Source organism: Callospermophilus lateralis, chromosome 10 (genome assembly GCF_048772815.1).
Source record: "Callospermophilus lateralis isolate mCalLat2 chromosome 10, mCalLat2.hap1, whole genome shotgun sequence".
NCBI lineage: Eukaryota > Metazoa > Chordata > Mammalia > Rodentia > Sciuridae > Callospermophilus > Callospermophilus lateralis.
In genome coordinates, this window is record NC_135314.1 from 128,921,000 (window position 1) to 128,944,911 (window position 23,912).

At 38.5% G+C, this 23,912-nt stretch overlaps 1 protein-coding gene across 1 annotated transcript in view; it reads right to left on the reverse strand.

Annotated features, from left to right (window-relative positions):
- Positions 1-23,912, reverse strand: part of Col6a6 (collagen type VI alpha 6 chain) — a 102,999-nt gene that overhangs the window by 54,365 nt on the left and 24,722 nt on the right. The window contains exons 10-19 of the mRNA XM_076868439.2: positions 22,952-23,106; positions 20,352-20,444; positions 18,511-18,564; positions 17,004-17,075; positions 16,888-16,914; positions 16,150-16,194; positions 16,004-16,057; positions 14,673-14,735; positions 7,944-8,009; positions 6,524-6,577 (exon numbers count right to left, since the gene is read on the reverse strand). Of these exons, the coding sequence (XP_076724554.2) occupies positions 6,524-6,577; positions 7,944-8,009; positions 14,673-14,735; positions 16,004-16,057; positions 16,150-16,194; positions 16,888-16,914; positions 17,004-17,075; positions 18,511-18,564; positions 20,352-20,444; positions 22,952-23,106 (683 nt within the window). The remainder of the gene's footprint in view (positions 1-6,523; positions 6,578-7,943; positions 8,010-14,672; positions 14,736-16,003; positions 16,058-16,149; positions 16,195-16,887; positions 16,915-17,003; positions 17,076-18,510; positions 18,565-20,351; positions 20,445-22,951; positions 23,107-23,912) is intronic.

The window sequence follows — 23,912 nt, forward strand, 5'->3', positions numbered from 1 at the left end:
AATCAGGAGTGGATTAGCCAAAGGCAGGAGGCCAGAGGAAAAACTGGGAGAATTGGCTTCAGGAACTTTGTAATAGATTAAGTTCAGAAATTAAAGATAGCTAAACTGTTTTATTTTTATTTTTTTTCAAACTGTTTTATTTTTTAAAAGCCAAGTAATATACCAAGAATTCAATAATTACTTACTTTAGTATATTAATAAAATATCCAACCAAAATAATGATGCTTTATAATCAAGTGGATTTCTTACTCTATATAGGGTTAGGAGTATGGGTATATTTCACATCAGTTTCTCATCAATAAGCAAGTCAAGAGACAATAACATTTTTTGTTTGTTTTTTTGTCTAACTCACTAAGGGTCTAGCAAAACTCACATCCAGGGTTTACAAAATTCAGTAAACATCAGATGACATTATCTTGATGGAAATTTGAAATGTTCTTGGAGAGGCCAGTACTGCAGGCTTTAAATTCTGCTAATCAGATTTTAAAGCCTATTGTTATTTGAGAAACAAGGCTGTGAGTTGCATTTCTTTTAAGTATTGGTGAGTCATCCTGAGACAAAGTTTAAATTCTGTCAGAGGACAACAAGCTGATTCTACTACTTCAGCACAAGGGTTTTGTCTGTTCCAATTCAATTCACTTCAGTTTCATTCAGAAAAAAAAAAAAAATCTACTAAAAACTTCAACCAGTAGATACTTCCATTCAGACAAAAATATCTGCTATTCTTTAAATTACACGAAATGGGTACCAGAGGAACATAACTATCATACACACATGCACAATCTTTGACCTCAAGAGATCTTCATTGTTTAGGTTTTGTAGGTAGATAAATATTATGCGATAATCATGGAAAATGTCATAAACAGTGGTAAGATGGGAGTATGAGTTTGAAAGAAATAATTGTATTCAGTTTGTCAAATCAGGAGAATTTTCTGGAGGAAGAGGTTTTTGATATGGGTTTAAAAGGACAGGTAGAAGTCTCACATCCTAGGGATGTAAGAAGTCTTTCTAGCACAGGGTATGGCCTAGGTGATGAAATATGTGGTGGAGACAATAAGGCCACTGGGTTCCAAGGTGTGAAAAGAGAGGGAAGTAGCAGATGGGTAAAGGGTTGGTACAATGTGCCTCAGAAGCCACTGGGTTCATGGAGCAGGAAGTGTCTCTGGTCAGACCCAGGCTTTAGGTGGATGCATCCAGTTGCAGTAGGAGAAACTGAAATAAACCTTGTATTCCAGCAAAACAAAGAGTTTCTGATATACTTTAAGGAATACAGAGCAGATGACCACATTCAAAAGTATTTCTCTGGTTCATGGTCACCATGTTTGAAACATCACCTCGAACATTTGTTCTCTTGTGTCTTTAAGCTCAGCTTTTGAAAGGGCTTGAATAAAACGAGTCATGGCAACATATGTTTATTGAGTCCTTGCTCCTCCCAAGCCCCTGCTAGGTCATGGTGAGCAGGCTCTGACTCCTGTCCCTAGTGAGGAGTTTTTAAATCTAACTGAGGAGACAGACTTTAATCCACCAGTCATGCAAGTAATGGGAACACACTGAGAAGTAATCACCTCTCGCTTTTGTTAATGGCTATTTAGGGTTTAAGCTCCAGTTGAAAGTCATGGGAGAGATACTTTGGCAGATATGAGAGACAGGAAAACAAACAGTGAAATAGGTAAAACATGATTTTGCAAATGTTTTGTAAATGAAAGATGAAATCTCAATACGTCCCAGTGGTTTGCCCAAGGGCGGATAGAGTTCTGATAACATCCAAAAAAATGGACTTCTATTTGAAGCCAGTGTGAGTGAGCACATCAAGAAAGAACCTGAGAGGAAGAGGACCCAGTACAGGATACTTAGCCCCTGAGTTCCTCAGTCTGGCTTCCTGAGTGTTTCCAGGACCCAGTTTCCTAGATAGGTGTGGACTAATTGGGGAACAGAGAATCACCAGGAATAAAGCAAGATGGTGAAACCTCACAATATTGAATCTTACTGGCAGATTCTTACTGGTTCACAATGAGGTTGAACTGTACCAGAGCACTTCAGGAGGCCTGTATAGTAGGGCCAAGAAGGATGAAAAGGGCCAAGCATAACTAACAGCCCTCTGGACTGAACAAGGAATGAAGACATGCTTTGGTTTGAGGCTACAGTTGCTTCTCATTAGCCCTGGCACAAGAATCTCTTCTAATTCTCAGCAAGCACAGTGTGGTTCAGAAAGAGCCAACCCCACCTACGCCCCTGCACTGCTGCTTTCTGTCTCTGGTCCTTCTTCCTTGCCTCTCAGGTCCCAGTCCAGCCAAGTCTCCTGATATAACTATTGTTGAGAGCCACAGCTCAAGGGGCCCCAGCAAACTTCCAGCTGATTGGCTCACCATGGCCCCAGCAAACTTCCAGCTGCCAGCTGATTGGCTCCTCTGCGGTGATGCTCATTGGGCTGTTTCCCCGCCCTTTCGGACCATGGAGCTGCTCATTGGGGGACTCTTTTGACTCCGCCCACGTGACCCAGCCAATGGGCCTCAAGAGCTGGAGGAGTGGGAGTTAGAGGCTCCCAGGAAGCTGGTGGTGGCAGTTGGGCTCTGAGGGAATTCCTGAAGAGCTCATGTGGTGCCTGTGTTCTAAAAATAAAGTTAATTTCTGCTTGACAAGTGGCTCTGAATTGTGCCCAGCCAGACTACGGGCAACTATGGTAACAATTAATTAGCCTCCCACAACACCAAGAGTTCTCAACTGAATAGGGGGGTGCTTAGCTCCCTCCCCCAGGAAGGATTTAGTAAACTCAGGAGAAACTTTTGTTGTCACAAGTCAGAGGTGATACTGGCGCATAATGATTTGAGGTCAGGGGTGACATTAACCTCCAACAGAGCCCAACATGAAGAGTGATTCAACAAAAGCCAATAGGACTGGGGCTGAGAAATCAGGCTCTTCAAGGTGGTTCTGAGTTCCTTGAGAGCAAAGATCACCTCTTATTTGACTTTATAACTCTGATAGTTAGTAGAGTTGCTGGTGCATTGTAGATGCTAAATAAATGTTTGTTGAATGGATAAATGTCAAATCAGTTCAATGGTGGCCCTTCATGCCATATCCCACTATTGACCATCCTCCAATCACTTACTAGATCAGCAGGATCTTAGTGCACTGTGAAGTCCTGAATGCTCATTATGAACCTACATTTAAAATAATTTTGTTTGTAGTGCTGGGGATTGAACCCAGGGCCTTGTGTGTGCTCAGAAAGCATTATATTACTGAGCTATATCCCTGGCCTGGTTATATTTCACAGTTTTGCAGTGAATGGTATAGATTTTTCTTCTTCCTAAAATAATAATGAAAAATCAAAGGGAGATCAGTAGAGTAGAAGAAAGGAACTAAGAGGGAAAAGAGAAATACTGGGGAATGATATTGAGCAAATTATATTTATTTTGTGTACATGTATAAGTATGTAATAACAAATCCCTCCATTATGTACAACTTACAATGTACTGGAATCCAGAGGCATTTTACCACTAAGCCACATCTCCAGCCCTTTTTATGTTTTTACTTTTAATTTTGAGATAGGGTCTCACTACAGTTGCTTAGGACCTTGCTAAATTGCTGAGGCTAGCCTTGAACTTGTGATCCTCCTGCCTCAGCCTCCTGAGTTGCTGGGATTATAGGGATGTGCCACTGTGCCTGGCAGAAATATCTATTTAAAGCAATAGAAGTTCAGTGAATCAGACAAAGGAGAATGAAAGGAAGGGATAGGGGATAGGATTAGGAAAGACAGTGGAATCAATCAACATAACTTTCCTATGTTCATATATGAATAAGACCAGTGAAACTCTACATCTGTACAACCTACTCTGTACTCTACTCTGTACAACCATAATAATAGAATTCTAATTAGACTAAATTATACTCTGTGTATATATAATATGTCAAAATGCAACTCTACTGTCATTGTATATCTTTTTAGAACAAATAAAAAAGAACACAAAAAAGAAAAGGAAAAAAGAAAATGGTATCCAATGAAAGTTCTCCTAATTAAAAAAAATAAAAGTATTTTTTGCTACTATAAAAATGATATATGCTGATTTTTACATATTTAAATAGAGAAAGTACACAGAATAAGCCTTTTAAAATCATCCCAAATTCTCCATGCATAAATTCTAAATAGTGGTACTTTGGATTAAAGAGGGATCTCCACACTATTCACGCTATTTTAAATTAAAATATTACATTTAAATTTAATTAAAATATTACATTTTACTTGAATAGAAGGAAAAAACAAAAATGGAATGACAAATTAAGCGGTCACCTCTCTACTATATTGTAGAGGGCTCCATTTTGTCCTTCCATTGCCCCTGAGCACAACCAGTTTGCTTCTCTCCCTTCCAATTGTCTTGTCAATTCTTTGAAATTTTTTTTAAAAGCAATAATGTTGTTTTCATTTCTTTGAGACTTTGAAGAACTATTCGCCAGATTTGTACTTTTTCCTTAACACATCCCTCTTCTAATCAGGGTTTATTTACCTGTTGGTAATGATTTTTCTTCTCTCCTATGCAGCTGCTGATGATTAATGATCTGATTAATTCATAAAAGAATTAACAGTATTTCTGACCTTTAGCCATCTTTGAATAGGAGCACCTGTTGACTGCAGAATTTACAGGGAGGTGTAGATGAGATTGAGCCAGTAGCTTTGATATAGATACGCTGCCGTCTCAAACACTTTCTTATCAAAACTTTATTTATTTATTTAACCTTAGGGCTACATCTTCCTCCCAGCTTTTGGCATTGAAGAGATTCATGGAATTCACAGGAAGCCCTTAAAGTCCTGGTCTCTCTGTGCTGTGATAGGCACTGTGTCTTCCGTCCTCATTGTTTGCAGCCTCTGTGGGCCTTGGCTGGATTTGTAGATAATACAGATGGACTCTTTTTCACTTTCTCATCCTTACCCTTCTTCCTCTGCTAATTGTGTTTGTGCTAATTGTGTTCCTCTCAAACCCACAGTACCTCTGGGTTTTGTTCACCAGTGATTTCTGGACAGTGCCAGTTACTTTTAGAGAAATCTGATCCCAGCTTATCAGATGTAAGTTGATGTGTGTTAACTCTCCAAACCCTTCCTCATTAGGGTACAGATTTTAGAGTAGTTGGCTGGTATTTGCCATCCTTTGTGGTCTGAAGCTGTGGTCCTGTTTGTTTCTCTAATTTGAATTTCTTTGGGGTGAGTTGCACAGAAGAGCAATCATGTTAAAAAACACCTTTGCTTTGCCGTTTTTTTGAACTGGTATTCCTGCTTCTAACTCCTGTGAACCTGGCTGAATCTGCAACTCAACGAGGGGCCATATTTCTTAGCAGTTGTGGTTTCAATACTACTTGGCGACACTGCATTAGTCTCTAGAGGCTATAAAACAATAAATGCACACTTTCACATGCCAGGATTTCCTGGATGATAGTCTTTAAATTGAAAATATTTTCCAGGGGTATGTAAGCAGCCTACACCCTTTTAGAAAGTGAAATGAATAGCAAATGCATTTCTTTATATGCATTAAAACAGCGTTACTCAAGTGCTTTCCCAGCAATCCAATTCTGCCCTTTTTAAATGTAATCTCAGTTCTTCCTTCCATTTCCTCTCCCTTGCAAAGAAGATGGGTAGGCTTCAAGACACAAAGATATATATATATATATATTTTGATGGAGTCTAATAGCTAGCTCTATGAACCACTTCTGCTCAGAAAGTAAAATGTGTAATAAATGCAACATCCTCAACTACTTTTTCTTTGTGCTCAATTTTAAAACATTTTTTTTTTATTTTTGGGAGGGGGAGGTGAGGGAACTTGGAGAGATTGGATAACCAAAGAATGAAAAGAAAATGTTGCAAAATGAGATAAAATAGGTTTAATTTAGACTGATGCAGGTGTCCGTGTGAATTTCATTTAAATTATTGCTTATTGGATAAAGACTTTCTTTTATAATCTCTGTGCTTTTCTAAGTAGTCAAGCACAGAAATTTTTTTTTAAGTATTCATTTAAAAAAACCCAACAAAATAAAACAATGAAAAAAAAAAAAAAGATACCCACAATGGGTTCCATAAGAACTAACCTAACTCTCAGAGATATACCTAAACCAGGGCTGCTTTTCTTCCATTTTTTCCAGACTCACTATATAGTTATAAAATTTGGCAAAGGAATGGGCTTTGGACTGTGAAAAGGCATCCCTTGCAATCACAGGTAGCCTTGAAGTAGACCAAATGTTGACCCCCACCTTGTTGGAGGCTTTTTTCCCCCCTCTTTTGGGTAGTCTCTCCTGATGGCAATTTCTCCTGCATCCACACTTTCCTCTCCAGTTTAAGAGGCTCTCCCAAGTTCTTCACCAGTCTTATTCTGAGCAATATCCTAATTCGGGCCCCCAAGATAGTGAGACTCAATGCAATCATTCCCCCCATCCCCACAATCAGCCACAGTCACGACTAAAAGTACATGAGAAAGAATTGTCCGTAGCCTTCAATGACAATGTAAGCTCTAGAGCCAGGTGTCTCCTTGTCTAGGACACTTACTGTCTTTCTTCGGGAGCCTGGTGTTCCAGGGGGTCCTGGCCAGCCTCTTCTACCCTGTTAAAGGAACAGATAAACATGTGAAGGCAATTGCCCAGTGCTGACACAGTTCCTGCTTAACATCAGCTTGTACTCCAGGGAGAACAGATGTGTTCCAACCAGCGAGAAAGCTACCTCCCTTTGGAATGTGGCATTAACTTCCAGTGTTTATACATCACATCTCCATGTGGGTGACAAGGACCAGCAGGACAAAACACTGATGACAAGGCTTCACCTGTTGATCACCACTGTCTAACTTGTATCTGGATACACATCAGAGTATTCCAATCAAGCTACTCCCACCATCAGCACAGTGAAGCTCTCTATGTACCAGGGACGTCTGCGACTGGTTTGTATTTCTTCGTTGGCTCACCTGTGTAGCTTAACATCTTACTGTGAATAAAACTTCATGATACTCACAAGTCTTCCCAAGATGCAAAACTATAGTATAATTTACAAGCCTAGAAAATACAAAAGTAGGCTATTCAAACTATTTTGCAGATGAAAAAATCGAGGTTTACAAAAAGTGGTCCAAAGCCACAAAGTTAGTAAGAAACAGAGCTTCCAAAAAGTAAGTCGTCTCCAAATCAAAAGTTCTGCCTATCAGACTTCTTCCCTAGTTGAAGTTATCAAGGGAACCTTCTGATCAAGAGGAATGGTGCATGTCTATAATCCTAGCAATCTGGGGGCTAAGGCAGGAGAATCACAAGTTTGAGACCAGCCTTAGCAACACAGCAAGACCCTGCCTCAAAAAAGGGATGTCACTCAGTGGTAAAGTGCCCCAGGCTCAATCCCCAGTACAAAAAAAAAAAAAAAAAAAGGTATCAGGGACATTTTTCAGATAATTATTTAAGAAGAAAATCTTGAAAAACAAGTTATGACAGATCAAACAGTGAGATTTCATGAGATCAATCCTAAGAGATTTGCCTTGGGTGTATGGGCCACATAAATCTACCAGGTCTTGTTTTCTTTTTTTTTTTTTTTTTTAAATCAAATCTTTAGAGGATGTGTCCTCTGGATTCTGGGAAGGCCTAAAACTCTTTCGCTTTGTACGGTTTTATTGCTGTCGTTGTTCTCGAAATCAGCTAACCCTACATTTTAAGTTACAGTTAGATGTTTGTATTCATGAATAAAGACCTCAAGGATACAGCTTGGTGAAGCAATCACATCAGATTTAGAAGAGAATGTTCTTCCAATCCCAGGGAAGCTGATGAGCAGGAGTAAAAGACATTACCGTTCCTAACAATGGTTTTCCTGCACCAAGTATATTCAATCTGATTTCAAATTCTTTATCAGGCATTTCATATTCTATTACTTGACCTTGAGTCTCACTGTTGTCCCATCATCATTTTATAAGTTTCCTTTCAAATGCCCACATAATTACTTGTCTTCCAAGTTCTCCTTTCAAGCCCTTGGGTCCTTCTATGTAAATGTCAAATCCAGGAATTCCCTGAAAAATAAAAGAAGAGAAAAATTCATAGGTTTTGAATTATTTCTTCTTAAGAATGTAACATGACTCAGGTGGAAGTCAACTCTTATCCTGGGTTCCCCTTCTTGCTACTCCTTCTCTTCACATTTCCTTTTTCTTGTGGTGTAAATTTATACTTGAGAATCGGTAGATTTTGCTCTCCTCTCCCCTGGGGAGAAGGCAAACGCTCCTAATGGGTTCCACCACAATAATGTAAGCAGACTGCTGGATGCTGAAGTCTATACCTTCCACTCATCTCCTTTCTCTTCCTGGATGCCTGGCTGCCCCCCACATACTATCCCCCGGCCCTACTTTTTCGGTTTCCAGGAAATTCTGGAATCTTCGAGTTTTTTTTTCAATGTTCATGCAAACATTCAAGTAGGAACTTGAGTAGGCACACATTGTGGGATGTTATCCTTAGCAGGCAAACTGAAGGCTTTCTAACTTGGATTTAAGGACCACAGACAGAGTTCCGTGATGCTGAGACAATCAATTGAGCCAATCAATTCAGTCGATGCTCTTATAAATTGAAAGGGGACAACAATTATCCAGTCCTGCTGAGTGCCAGCTGCCGGGATGTTCAGCTGATAGCATCTCAGATTACCTTCATCAATCAATAAGTAATTTGCCATCACCAACAGGGACATATCATTGCTCCAGATACTTTATAAATAGTTTTTATACTTACAGAGCCTGTAGGCTAATAGGGTGAAAATGATGAATCTGGAGTTTATTTTATATAACCGATATAACTAAAATGTACATAAGAAAATATTTATTTCAGTTACCCACCAAAACCAAAGATTATTTTCTACATTTTAATTTCCCCCTTTAGGTTTAAGTATTTGACTCTTAAAGTCTCTAAGCAGATATACCTAAAAGATAAAGGTGGAAAATTGTATTTTAACAAATATAGTGAGTGAGAAAAAAGGAAGGCAAAGTTCAGAATTTTGTTCCACTGGACACACAAGCCCCTTATTGTAGTTCAATTCTACAGGATTTGATTGAAATGATAGAAAAGAATCACACACCAGTATATTTAATAGAACAAAAACCTCAATTACATATAGATAAATAGTTTGGCCGATGTGAACATGAATAAATTTAATCTTTTCGTGATCTATGCAAATGGACAAAAAATACCATTTAACAGAAACTTATGATTAAACATGGGCTTCTAAGAATGTTGTCAAATGATTAACATTCTAGACTTACTAGACTCTGTAGATCAGGTAAAAGATTTAGCTCAGTTCTCCCACCCCCAGCATTACTGGAAATTAAAAAAAAAAAAAAAATCTTCCTGTTAAAATGGAAAACTCCAAATAGCCAAATGAGCTTTCCTCTGATCACAAATTCAATCTGCATAAACTCAGATTTTCAGGAATGTGTGTCATTTTCATGCATTCCTGTGAATAATCTGATCATATGTGTGTTCTATTTATTCTGTCTTGATCTTGTTCTCCTGAATTCTTCCTGAAATAGCAACCCACTAAAACCACATGTAAAAAAAAAGCACAGAGATTGATTCCCAAGTATTTTATATTTTTTGAGGCTATTTTGAATGGGGTAGTTTTCCTGATTTCTCTTTCAGTAGATTCCTCACTTATGTATTAGTTCTACAAGTTTTCTGGTGGAATTTTTTTGGATCTTCTAAATAAAATAGTGATAGTTTGATTCTTCTTTTTCCTATCTGTATCCCTTTAATTTCTTTTGTTTGTCTGACTGCTCTGGATAGAATGTCAAGGACTATGTTGAATAGAAGTGATGAAAGAGGGCATCCAAATACTTGGGAACCAATCTAACAAAAGAGGTGGAAGACCTCTACAATGAAAACTACTGAACACTAAAGAAGGAAATTGAAGAAGACCTTAGAAGATGGAAAGATCTCCCATGCTCTCAGATAGGCATAATTAATATTGTCAAAATGACCATACTACCCAAACTGTTATACAAATTTAATGCAATTCCTATTAAAATTCCAATGACATTCTTCATAGAACTACAAAAGCAATCATGAAGTTCATTTGGAAAAATAAGAGACCTAGAATAGCTAAAGCAATCCTTAGGATGAAAAGTGAAGCAGGAGACATCACAATACCAGACCTTAAATTATACTACAGAGCAACAGTAACAAAAAGCAACATGGTATTATCACCAAAATAGACATGTTGATAAAGTACAGAATAGAAGACACAGAGACCAACCCACATAAAAACAGTTAACTCATATTAGACAAAGACACCAAAAACATACATTGGAGAAAGGATAGCCTCTTCAACAAATGGTGTTGGGATAACTGGAAATCCATATGTAGCAAAACGAAATTAAACCTCTTTCTCTCACCATGCACAAAACTCAATTCAAAATGGATCAAGGACCAAGGAATTAGGCCTGAGACCCTGCTCCTAATAGAAGAAAAAGTAGGCCCAAATCTTCATCATGTCAGATTAGGCCCTGACTTCCTTAGCAAGACTCCTAAAGTGCAATGAATAAAATCAAGCATCAATAAATGTGATGGACTCAAACTGAAAAGCTTCTTCTCAGCAAAAGAAACAATCCTTGAGGTGAAGAGAGAGCGTACAGTATGGGAGCAAATTTTAACCACATGCACATCAGATAGAGCACTGATCTCAGGATATAGAAAGAACTCAAAAAAACTTAATACCAACAAACAAATAACCCAATAAATGGGCTAAGGAACTGAACAGACACTTCTCAAAAGAAGATATACATGCAATCAACAAATATATGAAAAAGTATTCAACATCTTTATTAAGTAGAGAAATGCCAATCAAAACTACTCTAAGATTTCATCTCACCCCAGTCAGAATGGCAGTTATCAAGAATACAAACAACAATCAGTGTTGGCAAGGATGTGAAGTAAAAGGCACACTCATACTTTGCTGGTGGGACTGCAAATTGGTGCAGCCAATATGGAAAGCAGTATGGAGAATCCTTGGATAACTGGAATGGAACCACCATTTGACCCAGCTATCTCACTCCTCAGTTTACACCCAAAGGATTCAAAAACAGCATACTACAGGGACACAGCCACATCAATGTTTATAGCAGCTCAATTCACAATAGCTACACTGTGGAACCAACCTAGATGCCCTTCAGTAGATCAATGGTTAAAGAAACTGTGGTGTACATACATTATGGAATATTCCTCAGCATTAAAAGAGAATAAAATTATGGCATTTGCAGGTAAATGTATGGAGTTGGAATATATTATGCTAAATGAAGTAAGCCAATCCCCAAACTAAAAGCCAAATGTTTTATGTGATTAATACATGCTGATCTATAATGAGGGAGGGCATGGGAAGAACAGAGGATCTTTGGATTGGGCAAAGAGGAGGGTGGAGAGGGATTATGAGGGTAGGAAAGAAGATGAAATGAGATGGACATTATGACCCTAGGTACTTGCATGAATGCTGTGTCTCTACATGGTGTACAACCAGGGAATTGAAATGTTGTGCACCATTTGTGTACTATGAATTGAAATGCATTTTGCTGTCATGTACAACTAAGTAGAATAACAACAACAAAAAAGCACATAGAGTTGTTTTAAATTTGAGATGCATATTCCAAGTGGGTGGGAAGAATTGTTCTGTTTTGAAAAGCTATCTGAACTTAGTACTATTGACTAACAGCACATCGCAGAAGCTCTGATGGGTTGAGTTTACAGTCATTTTGAAGTCAGAGAATGTTTTTTTATAAATAAAATGAATTATTTTACATTATTCAGTTTCTTTTTAAAACATTATATGAAGAGGAAGGACACTCATACATGCTGGTGGGATTGCAAATTAGTGCAGCCAATATGGAAAGCAGTATGAAGATTCTTTGGAAAACTGGGAATGGAACAACCATTTGACCCAGATATCCTTCTCCTTGGTCTATACCCAAAGGAGTTAAATCAGCATACTACAGAGATACAGCCATGTCAATGTTTACAGCAGCACAATTCACAATAGCTGAACTGTGGAACCAACCTAGATGCCCTTCAACAGATGAATTGATTAAAAAATGTGTCATATATACACAATGGAATATTACTCAGCAATAAAAGAAAATAAAATCATGGCACTTTCAGGTAAATGGATGGAGTTAGAGAAGATAATGCTAAGTGAAGTTAGCCAATCCCCAAAAAAACAAGTCCGAATGTTTTCTCTGATATAAGGAGGCTGGTTCATAGTGGGGTAGGGAGAAGGAACATGGGAGGAATAGACGAACTCTAGATAGGGCAGAGGGGTGGGAGGGGAAAAGGGAGAGGGCATGTGGTTAAAAATGATGGTGGAATGTGATGGACATTATTATCCAAAGTACATATATGAAGACACGAATTAGTGTGAATATACTTTGTATACAACTAGAGATATGAAAAATTGTATTCTATATATGTAATAAGAATTGTAATGCATTCTGCTGTCATATATAGATAAAAAAGTAATTAAAAAACATTATATGATCATATAGTTAAGGAATAAAGGTGTATTAAGAATTGTAATGCAAAAAAATAATAATAAGAGAGCTCATGTATAATGGCATAATTTGGCGTGAACATACTTTATATACAGAGTTAGGAAAAATTGTGCTTTGAATGGATAATTATGATTGTAATGCATTCCACTATTGTCATGTATGTAAGAAATAAAAAAAATAATAGACAAAGGGAAATTCTAATCAAAGTCTACAGAAAGTGTGTATCAATACCTCAAATGAATTTCTGATCATTATATATAGATGATTGAATTGTCCATCTGCTTAGACTATTGCTTCTTATTACCCTTATTTGTGTATATTTTCCTGTTCTAAATTAGATACTTTGCAGTTGTGTCTGCAAAACTCTTGGGTCACCAGACCATTATCAGAAGATGTCATTCAGTGAACAATGTTGTCATCAAGTGCAAATTCCTCTGCTTTATAAGTAAACTCATTTTTAAAGTGCACCTAACATTAACATTTGTCAGTACGTATATTTCACCAAATTATTCCTGTGAGCAAGGCATTATATTCTTGAGGAGGACATAGTAAAGAAAAAATCACATAAAATTCCCAGTTGCCCCCATTCTATCAGCAGTCGATAGTACCAAGTTTTATAAATTGTAGCCATTTTGATGGGTGTGTAGCACACCTCTCATACATTGCTAGTGGGAATGTGAGTCAGTGTGAACGATTTTGAAAACTGATTATAAAGATTTAGACTGAATATAGCTATCCGTGTTACCATCCAGAAATTGCTCTCCTAATGTAGATATCCAATAGAAAACGTACAAAAGTGTACCCCCAAAACCTGTACAATAGCATCTACTGCAACACACTCTATAATAGCAACAACTGGAAACAACCCAAGTATCTATCAATGATAGAATACACAAATAAATCATATTCTCACAATGGAGCACTACACAAAAAAGGGTGAATGAACTCACGTTAGATGCAACATGAAGGAAACACACAAGCATAAAGTAGAGCAAAAGAAGCCAGAAACAGAAGAGTAGACACCAAGTGATCCTGTTCCAGAACAGGTAAAGCTAATGTATGGGGCTAGGAGAGTCATGATCTAGGAAGGGTGGGTGGTGACTGGAGCAGGCCAAGGGGGCCTCTGGGATGCTGGTGTGTTTCCTTTCCTTACCTAGAAGATAACTAGGCGTCTTCACATTCATCAAGCCGTGCATTTATAGGTGCGCATTTATAGGTGTGACAATTCAACAGAAAGTTCAGCAGATATTTAAAATAAACCTAAGTCTGAGTCCATTAAGGATTTAGAGATGTACTTAAGCAGGCAATGAAAGTTCTATAGTACTGATGATGTTCAATGCAGGACACCAACCTGAATTGGTGTGTGTCTGTGTGTATGCGGGTCATGCTTTCTCTACTGGATTGTGTCCCTGCGAGAGCAGGCACCTTTTTGGGGGGCGGGGGTGGTGGGGAATGGTAACTGAATTTTGGTCCTTGAGCTATCCTGTAACAGAAGTGGTGCTTCTTCTGGGAACCCTCGGTGTGAAGATGCCCATGGAGACTGCCCAGTTGCTATGGCGATGCCCTGTTCAAAAGGAGGTTCTGAGCCAGCTACAGGACTGCCAGTTTTTGACCTTGAAGTTCAGACACCAGCTGCCCAGAGGTAGAAAAGTACAGCCGCAAGCTGATAATTATAATTGGGCTGCTCATACCGGTGACCTTGGTTCTGCTTGTTTTGAAGAAATTTTCTCACAATAGCCCTTTTGATGTTAAAACTTATATAATAAACATGCTGAGCTGGCTCGGTGGATCTCTAAACTTAGTGTCAGAAGTTTTGCCAGATTTGCCTTGGGTTCCTGGAAATGAGGTTCCTATTCTCAATTGAGAAAGAGTCTTGGAGAATAGAAAGAGAGAGAGAAATGGGTTTGTTTCTGCCCATATTTTCAGGCATTCAAAAGGAAGATAATGGAATGCACTGGGATCCCTTCATCTCTCTGCCACACAAGAATATGAAAAAGATCCAGCACTGATATCTGCTTTTAAAATTCTATAATTATGATTGTTGGTGTTTTAAACTCAGGATTGCTCTTGCATCATAGAAAGGAAACATCTCTCCTTCTCAGAAGGGCCTGTGGGACCAGTTCTAAAACAGTCCACAAGCCCACACAGCACAGGTCTTACCGGATCTCCTCGAAGGCCCTTTGGTCCACGGTCACCAGAAGCACCTCTCTTTCCTGGGCTTCCCTAAAGTGGATACAAGTCAGAATAAGGACAAGATGAGAAATTTTAATGACATCAATAAGAATATAAACAAAGAGCTAATCTTCTTCCTGCTGTGAATAATTCACTATTTTTCTGCTCAGGTTATTTCTAAATTTGAAAAAACGATCACCCCACCCCCCAAAAAAAGTTCTGGGGCATAAATAACTTAGTAGTGAACTTGATTATTTGTCACAGTGGTGAGCTCTGTGTTCCAGAGACTTTTGTCATCCTTTTAGTTGTTATGAATATTCTATGAGCTAAGTATTATTTATTTTCTCTCTCTTTCTTTGGACTGATAATTTAGCCCAGGGGCATTTTACCACAGCACTCCTTCCCCAGCCCTTTCTTTTCTTTCTTTCTTTCTTTCTTTTTTTTTTTTTTTGAGACAAGATCTCTCTAAGTTGCAGAGGCTGGCCTTGAACTTGCAATCCTCCTGCCTCAGGCTCCTGAGTCCTTGGGATTAAAGCTGTGTGCCATCACACCCAGCTAATTATTATCATTTTTTAAATAAAGCAACTGAGATTCAGAAAGATCATGCAATTTGCCTGAGGTGGTTTTATCAGCTAGAAAGTGGATTTCTGACTCAAGGGTTCCCACTCATAGACAAAGCAAATGATAGAAGCATGGTTGGTACCGATATTCTAGATGAAAACGGTTGGCATGACCCCATGTGCTGACTGGCCCCACAGACCCTTGTCACCACCCTCATTCTGCTTTTTGGGAGCTGCCTCGGTGACCCCAATACTTCATTCCTCCTTGTCCCTGTGTCTTTTTCCATGCAGCTCTGAAATGATTGCAGCTGTGGTGGGCAGGATTCCCTTCCCTTCCCACTGGAGGGAATCAACAGAATGACTGGAGATGGTCGACAGAAAGAGGAGTGTTGCTGAAAAAGTTCCAAGCGAGGCCCTGAGAGGTCTGGGGTGTTTGCTTCTGCCCTGGCCATGAAAAGCTCATGGCCAACATGGCTGGGTGAGCTGTGGTCCAAGGAGCACAGGAGACACATAGAACAATGCATGTGGACAACCTACTGTCATGCAAGCCAAGGTCAGCCTTGCCCACCCTAGCTCAGCTGACCCCCTAGACACAGAAGAAATAAGTATAATGTTGTGTATGATTGGGGGTCTCATGAGTGGTGGTCACAAATCATTTTGGGACGGTAGCTGACTGATACACCTGGAGTCGCTGTTTTACTCCATTAATCACCTTTAACTTCAAGGACAGTTTTTGGTTTTCCCTTATTGAATCCCTACCTGGGATCCCTCATCTCCCTTTTCTCCTTTTCTTCCAGGAAGACCACTGTCCCCCTAAAAGACAAAGAAGGAAAAGCTCAAGTTCCCATTTTCTTAATGGGAAATATCTCAGAAGGGGTCTGTGTGGTGGAAGGAAAAGGCTCTACCTGTTCTCCATTTAACCCATCAATTCCACTTTCCCCAACTTCTCCCTGAAAAGACAGGTGTGATTAGACCACAGTGCATCACATCTACACGGAAAGAATGTCAGACAGCAAACCCAAACAGTCTAATTTTAAACTTTGCGCACAACCCGTTGGTTAGACTGTGACTGAGCAATATAGCATCGCCGCAGTCTGGCTGGGCACAATTCACGAGCCACTTGTCAAGAAGAAACAAACTTTATTTTTAGAACACACTCCTGCCACCCATGAGCTCTTCAGGAATTCCCTCAGAGCCCAACTGCCACCACAGGCTTCCAGAGAGCCTCTCAACCCCTCACTCCCACTCTTGAGGCCGATTGGCTGGGTTGTGTGGGCGGAGCCAAAAGAGTCCCCCAATGAGCAGCTCCATGGTCTGAAAGGGCGGGGAAACAGCCCAATGAGCATTACCACAGAGGAGCCAATCAGCTGGCAGCTGGAAGTTTGCTGGGGCAGCTGTGAGCCAATCAGCTGGAAGTTTGCTGTGGCCCCTTCTGCTGTGGCTCTCAACATAGCATATTACTTTAAGAGAAACTGTCAACAAATAATATACACAGCATACAACAAAAGAAATATGCAAAATGAGATTGCTAATGCTAGGAAAAGAAGGTCAACAGAAACTTCAGTGGTATGATCTACTGGTCAGCAATAATGACAAAAAAAATATTTCTAGATAATAGATAAATGAATGGGCCTGGGCCATACCTCCTGTCCATTTAGTCCTCTGCTTCCCTGAAAATAGAAAGGATGGCAGAAGTTAGTTTGCAAAAGGGAACTGCTGAGTGTTGAGAAGGCAGCATGATGCCTCATGCGACTCCTACCTTAGGACCTTTGGTGCCGTAGCATCCCTTAGTACCTTGCTCTCCCACGGGTCCAGGGGCTCCTCTTTCTCCCTGAAAAAGAGCACGTATCCAGATGAGCTTCTCCTATTGGAATCTGGGTTCTTTCTTGAACACTCCACAAGATTTTTGTTGTTGTTGCAAAAATATGTGTATGACTGTTCATGGTTTACCATCCAGAATAATCTGTGCTTATTAAAAACAAAGATTGGAAGTAAATCAGAGCTATTCTGATGACAGTCCTTTGCTTTTCTTTGGATCCTACCTTCATGTTGCTTGTGTTTGGATTCTCTCTCTGCAGCTGGTCACCAAATCATATCTTTTCAATCTTCTTAACCTATCTATTCATTCTGTGTCAAGCTAAGATTATCAGCTCCTTGTTTTGCACCCACGACTGTAAGACTTTTTCTTGTGACGCCTACCTTATCCTCACCGGAAACATTGCCTGAGCATGTAATCATTTCTGATCATCTTTCCCATCATCCCCATCATTTTTACTCCTGTGCTTAACTTGGTTCAATCATTGCCAATGGGAGACACCCTCCAAAACATGTGTAGGGTATTTCAGACTCCCAATAACTTTACCCACCTCCTGCAGTGTCCTGGGTTCCAGCCATGTTGACCACATGCCATTTTGCAAACTTGCAAATTTTTGTATGCCCTTGAACATATTGTTCTCTCTGTAGAATGTTCTTCCCCACAAACTTTGCCTGGAGAAGTTCCTACTCATCTTTCCAACATCTGCCCAAGTCTTACCCCCTTTGTGCAGTTTTTTCCTCTCAAGCTCCAACTCCCACCAAGGCTGTACTGGAGGCTCTTGGGTTCTTATTCTTCGACCCTCCTCTGTGCCTCTTTGTACCTCTAAAATAGTTCTTGTGTATAGCAACTGGAGCCATTGTCTCATTTGTCCTACGCATAGTATGACAGTTACCTAAGGTAGGAGCCATATTTTTTCCTTTTATTTTCTCCTTTCTAGGGCCTAGCACTATGCCTGGCATATAAGATACTTAATATATACTCAATGAATAAATGAATGAATGAGTGTATCAATGAGTGAGTCATTGATAAATATCCATGTAGTGAATGGTAAGATGCTTATAGTTAAGTGAATGGATGTGTGGATGAATGGATAGAAGGAAGAAAGAAAGGAAAAAAGGAAGGAAGGAAGGGTGAGCTCTTTGATAAACAATGTGGTAAATTGGTTTATCTTGGCAAAATGGACCAGAAAGGGTAAAGAAGCACTGATTTGATTTGCCTAATGAAGAAGATAATTCTGCATTGAGTTCATTATGCAACCTGGATCAAACAGGAGACAGTAGCTTAACAAACCACAAGAAGCTAAGCACAATGAACATTAGGAAGGACCTGATTTTGCACATAAATTCTTAGAACCTGACTTTTCTTGCCTTCCTGTGAAATGACACAAGACATTTCATATTGTAGATATATTTTTAAGAATAAATAAAGCTGAGTAAAAGCCTTGACTTACAGCAATGCCCTCCTCCCCCAAGTAACCTTCACTGCCTTTAATACCCGAGGGTCCCTAGAAACAAGAAAAGGAAAAGAACATTAGCATTTCATCAACCCCAATCCAGAGGTCACCAAGCAAACTTCTTCAACTGTACAGTTTTATTTCAAGTGGAGTAGTAAGAGTTTGTAAAAATAAATCCACCCTCCCAAACCCAGACTGTATTTACACACATAAAAAGAGATGGAACCGTGCAACATATGAACGGATAAAGAAAATATGGTATATATATACACAATGGAGTATTACCCAGCCATAAAGAAGAATGACTTTATGATATTTACTGGCAAATAAATGGATCTGGAGACTATCATGCTAAGTCAAATAAGCCACTCCCCTAAAACCAAAGGTCAAATGTTTTCTTGATATCCGGAAGCTCTTTCACAAAAGAGGTTAGGGATAGATGTTCAGTGGTGTAACAAAGGGGAATGAAGGGAAGGGAGAGGGATGGGACAAGGAAAGACAGTGGAATGAATCTGACCTAACTTTCCTATGCACATACGTGAATATACCACAGTGAATCTCACCATCAGGTCCATCAACAAGAAATCAATTAAAAAAACAAAACTATGGGTAAAAGAAAGTAAGATCTGCAGAGCAGAGAGAAGTGGGGAGGTGAGGGGAAAGGGAGGTACTGGGGACTGAATTAGAACAAGTTATATTCCATGCTTCTATAATTATGTCAAAATGGATTCTACTCTTACGCATAACTAAAAAGAACCAATAAAAACAAGAAAAAAATATTTTAAAAAGAGATGGAATTCTGAGACAAGTCTCCAGTATTCAAGTGTGGGTGTGCTCATGCATGCCTATCTTAATACTGTCTGCGACTCTCTAGGATTATATATAGTGCCGGATGTTTCCTTCCAGACATTCAAACAAACATGACTATATTTGCCCTTGACAGACTTCAAATACCCTCTTTTCATTAAAAAAAAAAAATTTAGGATTTATGGTACGCGTAGAAAAATAGACCACACACACTTTTTCCTATTCTTTCTGAGCTCTGTTTTTGTTTGTTTTTACCCTACCATTCTCTTTATTTGAAGTTGAAGCATTCAGGAAATAATTAGTCCAAAAACTTTCTTTATAGACACAGCTTTGGTGATTTGGGAGTTCTGGCGCTATCCATAAATTATTCAGAAATCAAACACATATGTAAACAATTTGTATTGAAATCATTATTAAACATATCCCACAGTGTGTTTTTACATATTTGAAGATTTCTTAAAGTCCAAAATGATATTTTAACGTAAGGATACATAAACATATTTTTGGCTAGGAAATACATGAATTAATGTTGTTAGCTGCTTAAAAAAAATATTGGCCTGTGTTTGTGTGTGTGTGTGTCTGTGAAACATCAACATCTTAACATCTGCTATGGCAGAGTGGCCTGATCTAGCTTGAGTTTCAGCTGACAAAATATCAAATAGATTTTTAGAACTCTGCCATCATGAAAAATGGAAATTGAAACGAACAACTGGTAATGAGGAGGTTTTCGTTATTCAACATTGAGGGATCAGTGTCTGCATCCTTGACACCTCTGCTTGACCACTGGGTAAGCAAGATCTTGACAGTCATTTCTCCTGAGAGTTCTATAAGAACTTTAAAGATCCTAATTTAGCATATCAAGGAAAATTGACAACTATCTAACTTGGCCATAAAAAGAAGAGTGTAATAAATGGTTACCACAGAGGTCCTATCTGGAAGCCAAAATCACCCCTTATTGTCTTCTAGACCCACGTCCACAAGACATACCACAGTTCAAATAAAGTGAGCCATGAAGCTGAACTAAAAACCACCTTTTTCCCTGGGGGACCGGGATCTCCTGTTGTGCCATCCCCTCCGATGCACTTGCAGAACAAACAGCAGCAAGTCCTTTCGGCAACATTGACCTTGGGACACGAGAGACATGTTACATTTGATGGTATCGCTTCCCAAATATCATGCACACACCCACACACAAAAGCACACACAAGGTGTGGGGTCGTAGCTCAGTGATAGAGTGCTTGCCTAGCACATATGAGGCACTGGGTTCCATCCTCAGCACCACATAAACATTTTTTAACATAGTTATTACACACACACACACACACACACACACACACACACACACACAGATTTATGCTCAACAGTATGACCCAGATTTCTTTTTAAAAATTTTTTAAAAATATATTTAATTTTTAGTCGTAGTTGGACCCAATGCCTTTATTTTATTTATTTTTACATGGTGCTGAGGATGGAACTCAGGGCCTCGCATGTGCTAGGCAATCGCTCTACCACTGAGCCACAACCCAGATTTCTATAGCAGTTTCAGAAATCTGTTCACTGTTAAAATGATTGTGCTCTAGGGAGGATATCCAGTTTTCTTTTGCCCCCATTTTTTTTGTTGTGATCTGCATTCTCCACTATCTGAGAAATCCCAAATCAACTCAAAAAGTATTTTTGTGTTCTGAAAATGGTAGCACTCTAACCGTGATCAACTCACTGTGTATTAATATTTTAGAGTGGCTTCCCTTTCACATCCCACCCTACCATAGCATTAACCATGGTGTTGTCAATATAATTCGGCCCCAAGTACTTTGTGCAATAAAATGGATACATGCTATTTTCTCCTTTCCCCATTTTGTGAAATATTTCTGCCAGAGGATTTTTAGATAGTACCTGCTGTAACACTGCTTGGAACGGCGTCCAGTGGTAAACGTTTCCAAAACACTTTTGATAGCATTTCAAAAACAAATGCCAAAATTTTTGGAAGCACTTGCTATAGAGGGTGTGGGCATGAGGAGAATAATCCTCTTGACATAGTGGTTAAAAAAAATCGTATTATATATTTAAAAATGTGAACGAATTTCATCCTGGACTTAGTTGTTTCCTGAATAACTGACATACTGTTCTTCATTTTAAAAATTAACCAACCAGATTTATTTTTAGGAAAATTCTGTTGGTAGCAAATGCTATGCTTCCCTTTAGAGGTATAAAATTAATCTTTGAATTGCAAAGTTTCTCATTAAATTTCTAGTGCCAATGAAAAACATACAACTTTTGTTATAACCATTTAGGATTTTTCCCCATTGAATGCTTTCTATTATGTAATATTCCTTTTATGACATTATAAAACTTTCCATGAAAATTTCAGAAAAAGCAATAAAACTTGAAAATTGAAATATGTAAAACCAAACAATGACAACAAAATGAATTCTATGGTTTCATATTAGATATTCTAATTTTCTTTGGGTCAGTCACATCCAGCATTGAACCTAGCACTATGAGGATTAAAATTGATCTACTTCTAAAATTAATATTTTTTATACATTGTTTCATTTATGTGATATCTAAAAACTTATAAGCTTGTTTTGAAGAATAACTTCCTCTACGAATTAGCAATACAGAGAGTACAATACAAAGAGTACAAGACACAAAAAAATACATACAGGATAGGAATTACAACAAAACTTCCATAATAGTTTTTGTAATTATTTTTATGTAATTACTACACTGAAAAAATTTGTGTTTAAACATCTATTTGTATACAAATTCTATGGTATAAAAAGCAGGAACTAGCATTTCTGAAAAATATAAACAAATATATTTCTTATAAAATATAAACAAATTACAAATTATTAGCTATACATCAAAGAAAAAAATAGTGTCACAAAGCTTGGTAATGTTCCACCACTCAAGTTCAAAACTCTGCATGTTTCTGAAAGAAATGGCATTAAGATGCATCATTTATAGGCATCAGAGTCTAAAAAATAGAACATACAGTGAGAATCTCAAAGCTGAAGACAAACTGTGAAAATCTTTTACTTGCTCATAAAATAGATCATATGGTGTTCATTGACATTGTTTCTCCTGCATTAGAGCAGATTGCTTGCTCGGGTTGAGCTCTATATGGAATTTGCTCTCACAAGCCATGTTGCTGAGAAAAACATATCTTCAACATTAGAATCATACACAGCAAGGTGAGCTGGATGTTTAGATCTGCAAGGATTGTGAAATTGACTGGTGGAGGGAAGAGAGGGAACAGCAGAATCATGTTTGTATCTCAAATTCTCTTTGGCACTCATGCTCCTATAATTTGGACAGGATTGCCAGTGCTATTTAAATATTTGTTTTCTTCTTCTTTTTTTCTTTTCTCTCTTCCTCTCTCTCTCCCTCCCTCCCCCTCTCTCTTTTTTCCTTTTTTGCCAAACTTATCATTTAAGCATGTTTTGACCTATCTCTACTAAACTATATTTTTTTCAAACACCCCTTACTTTTAGGCTGCTCACTGATACTGAAAAGCCTCTCTCCACTCCCCAAATGATCAGAATTAGTTCAAATGCATACACATAAATATGAAAGGTATACACAAGATAACTGAAATTTTAAAATGTTCAGTCTTTTCTGAATAACTTACCAGCTGCTTTGACAGCCGACTCCCAAGATCCCTCATGCCAATAGTGAACTGTGTCCTGTACTCAAATCCTTTCCCAAATTCAATGTAGAGGAGATCAGCCAGGTCACTTGAATAGGCAGCTCCATCCAGAGCCACGGTTATGAGTGCATTCAGGCCTATTTAACACAGTTTACAAATGATAAGTTTGGCAAAAAAGAAAAAAAGGAAAAAAGAGAGAGGGGGAGGGAGGGAGAGAGAGAGGAAGAGAGAAAAGAAAATCTGTGAGGCAGATTGATTAACCTTTTTGTATTTTTAAATTGCTATTCTCAATAAACAGTTGCAAAAAGGACACTCATTTTTATTGTCTATGTACCCTAACCATATGATATAAATCTAAGAACTAACACAATTGCAATAAACTTTTTAAATTGGAGAAAGCGGAAATAATAATAGAAACTTCCATACCCTTATAATTTGAAGTGGGACAGTGAGTTAAAAAAAAAAAAAAGAGTATGCTAATCCATAATGAGGGGTATGGGTAGGGAAGAATGAAGGGACTATGGATTGGGTAGAGGGGAGTGAGGGGAAGGAAGGGGCTATGGGAATGGGAAGGACAGTGGAATGAGAGGGATATTATTATCCTATACGCAAGTATGATTAACACTACTGGTGTGACTCTGTACCATGTACAGCCAGAAGAATGAGAAGTTGTGCTCCATTTGTGTACAATGTGTCAAAAACCATCCTACTGAATAACTAATTAGAACAAAATTTTTAAAAAGACAAAGAACATGCTAAACTACAGAGAAATTCAAGAAAGTAAAAGTTGTACATTTTTGCCACTACATGGATGATTCTTGAAACTGTAACATTTCAATCACCAAGGAGCTTTCAGAAATACAGAATTTCTTGGGCTATGTACCCACTCTAACTAATACCTTCCAATCAAGTACGTAACTAAGTGAGAAACTGATCCTTTAAA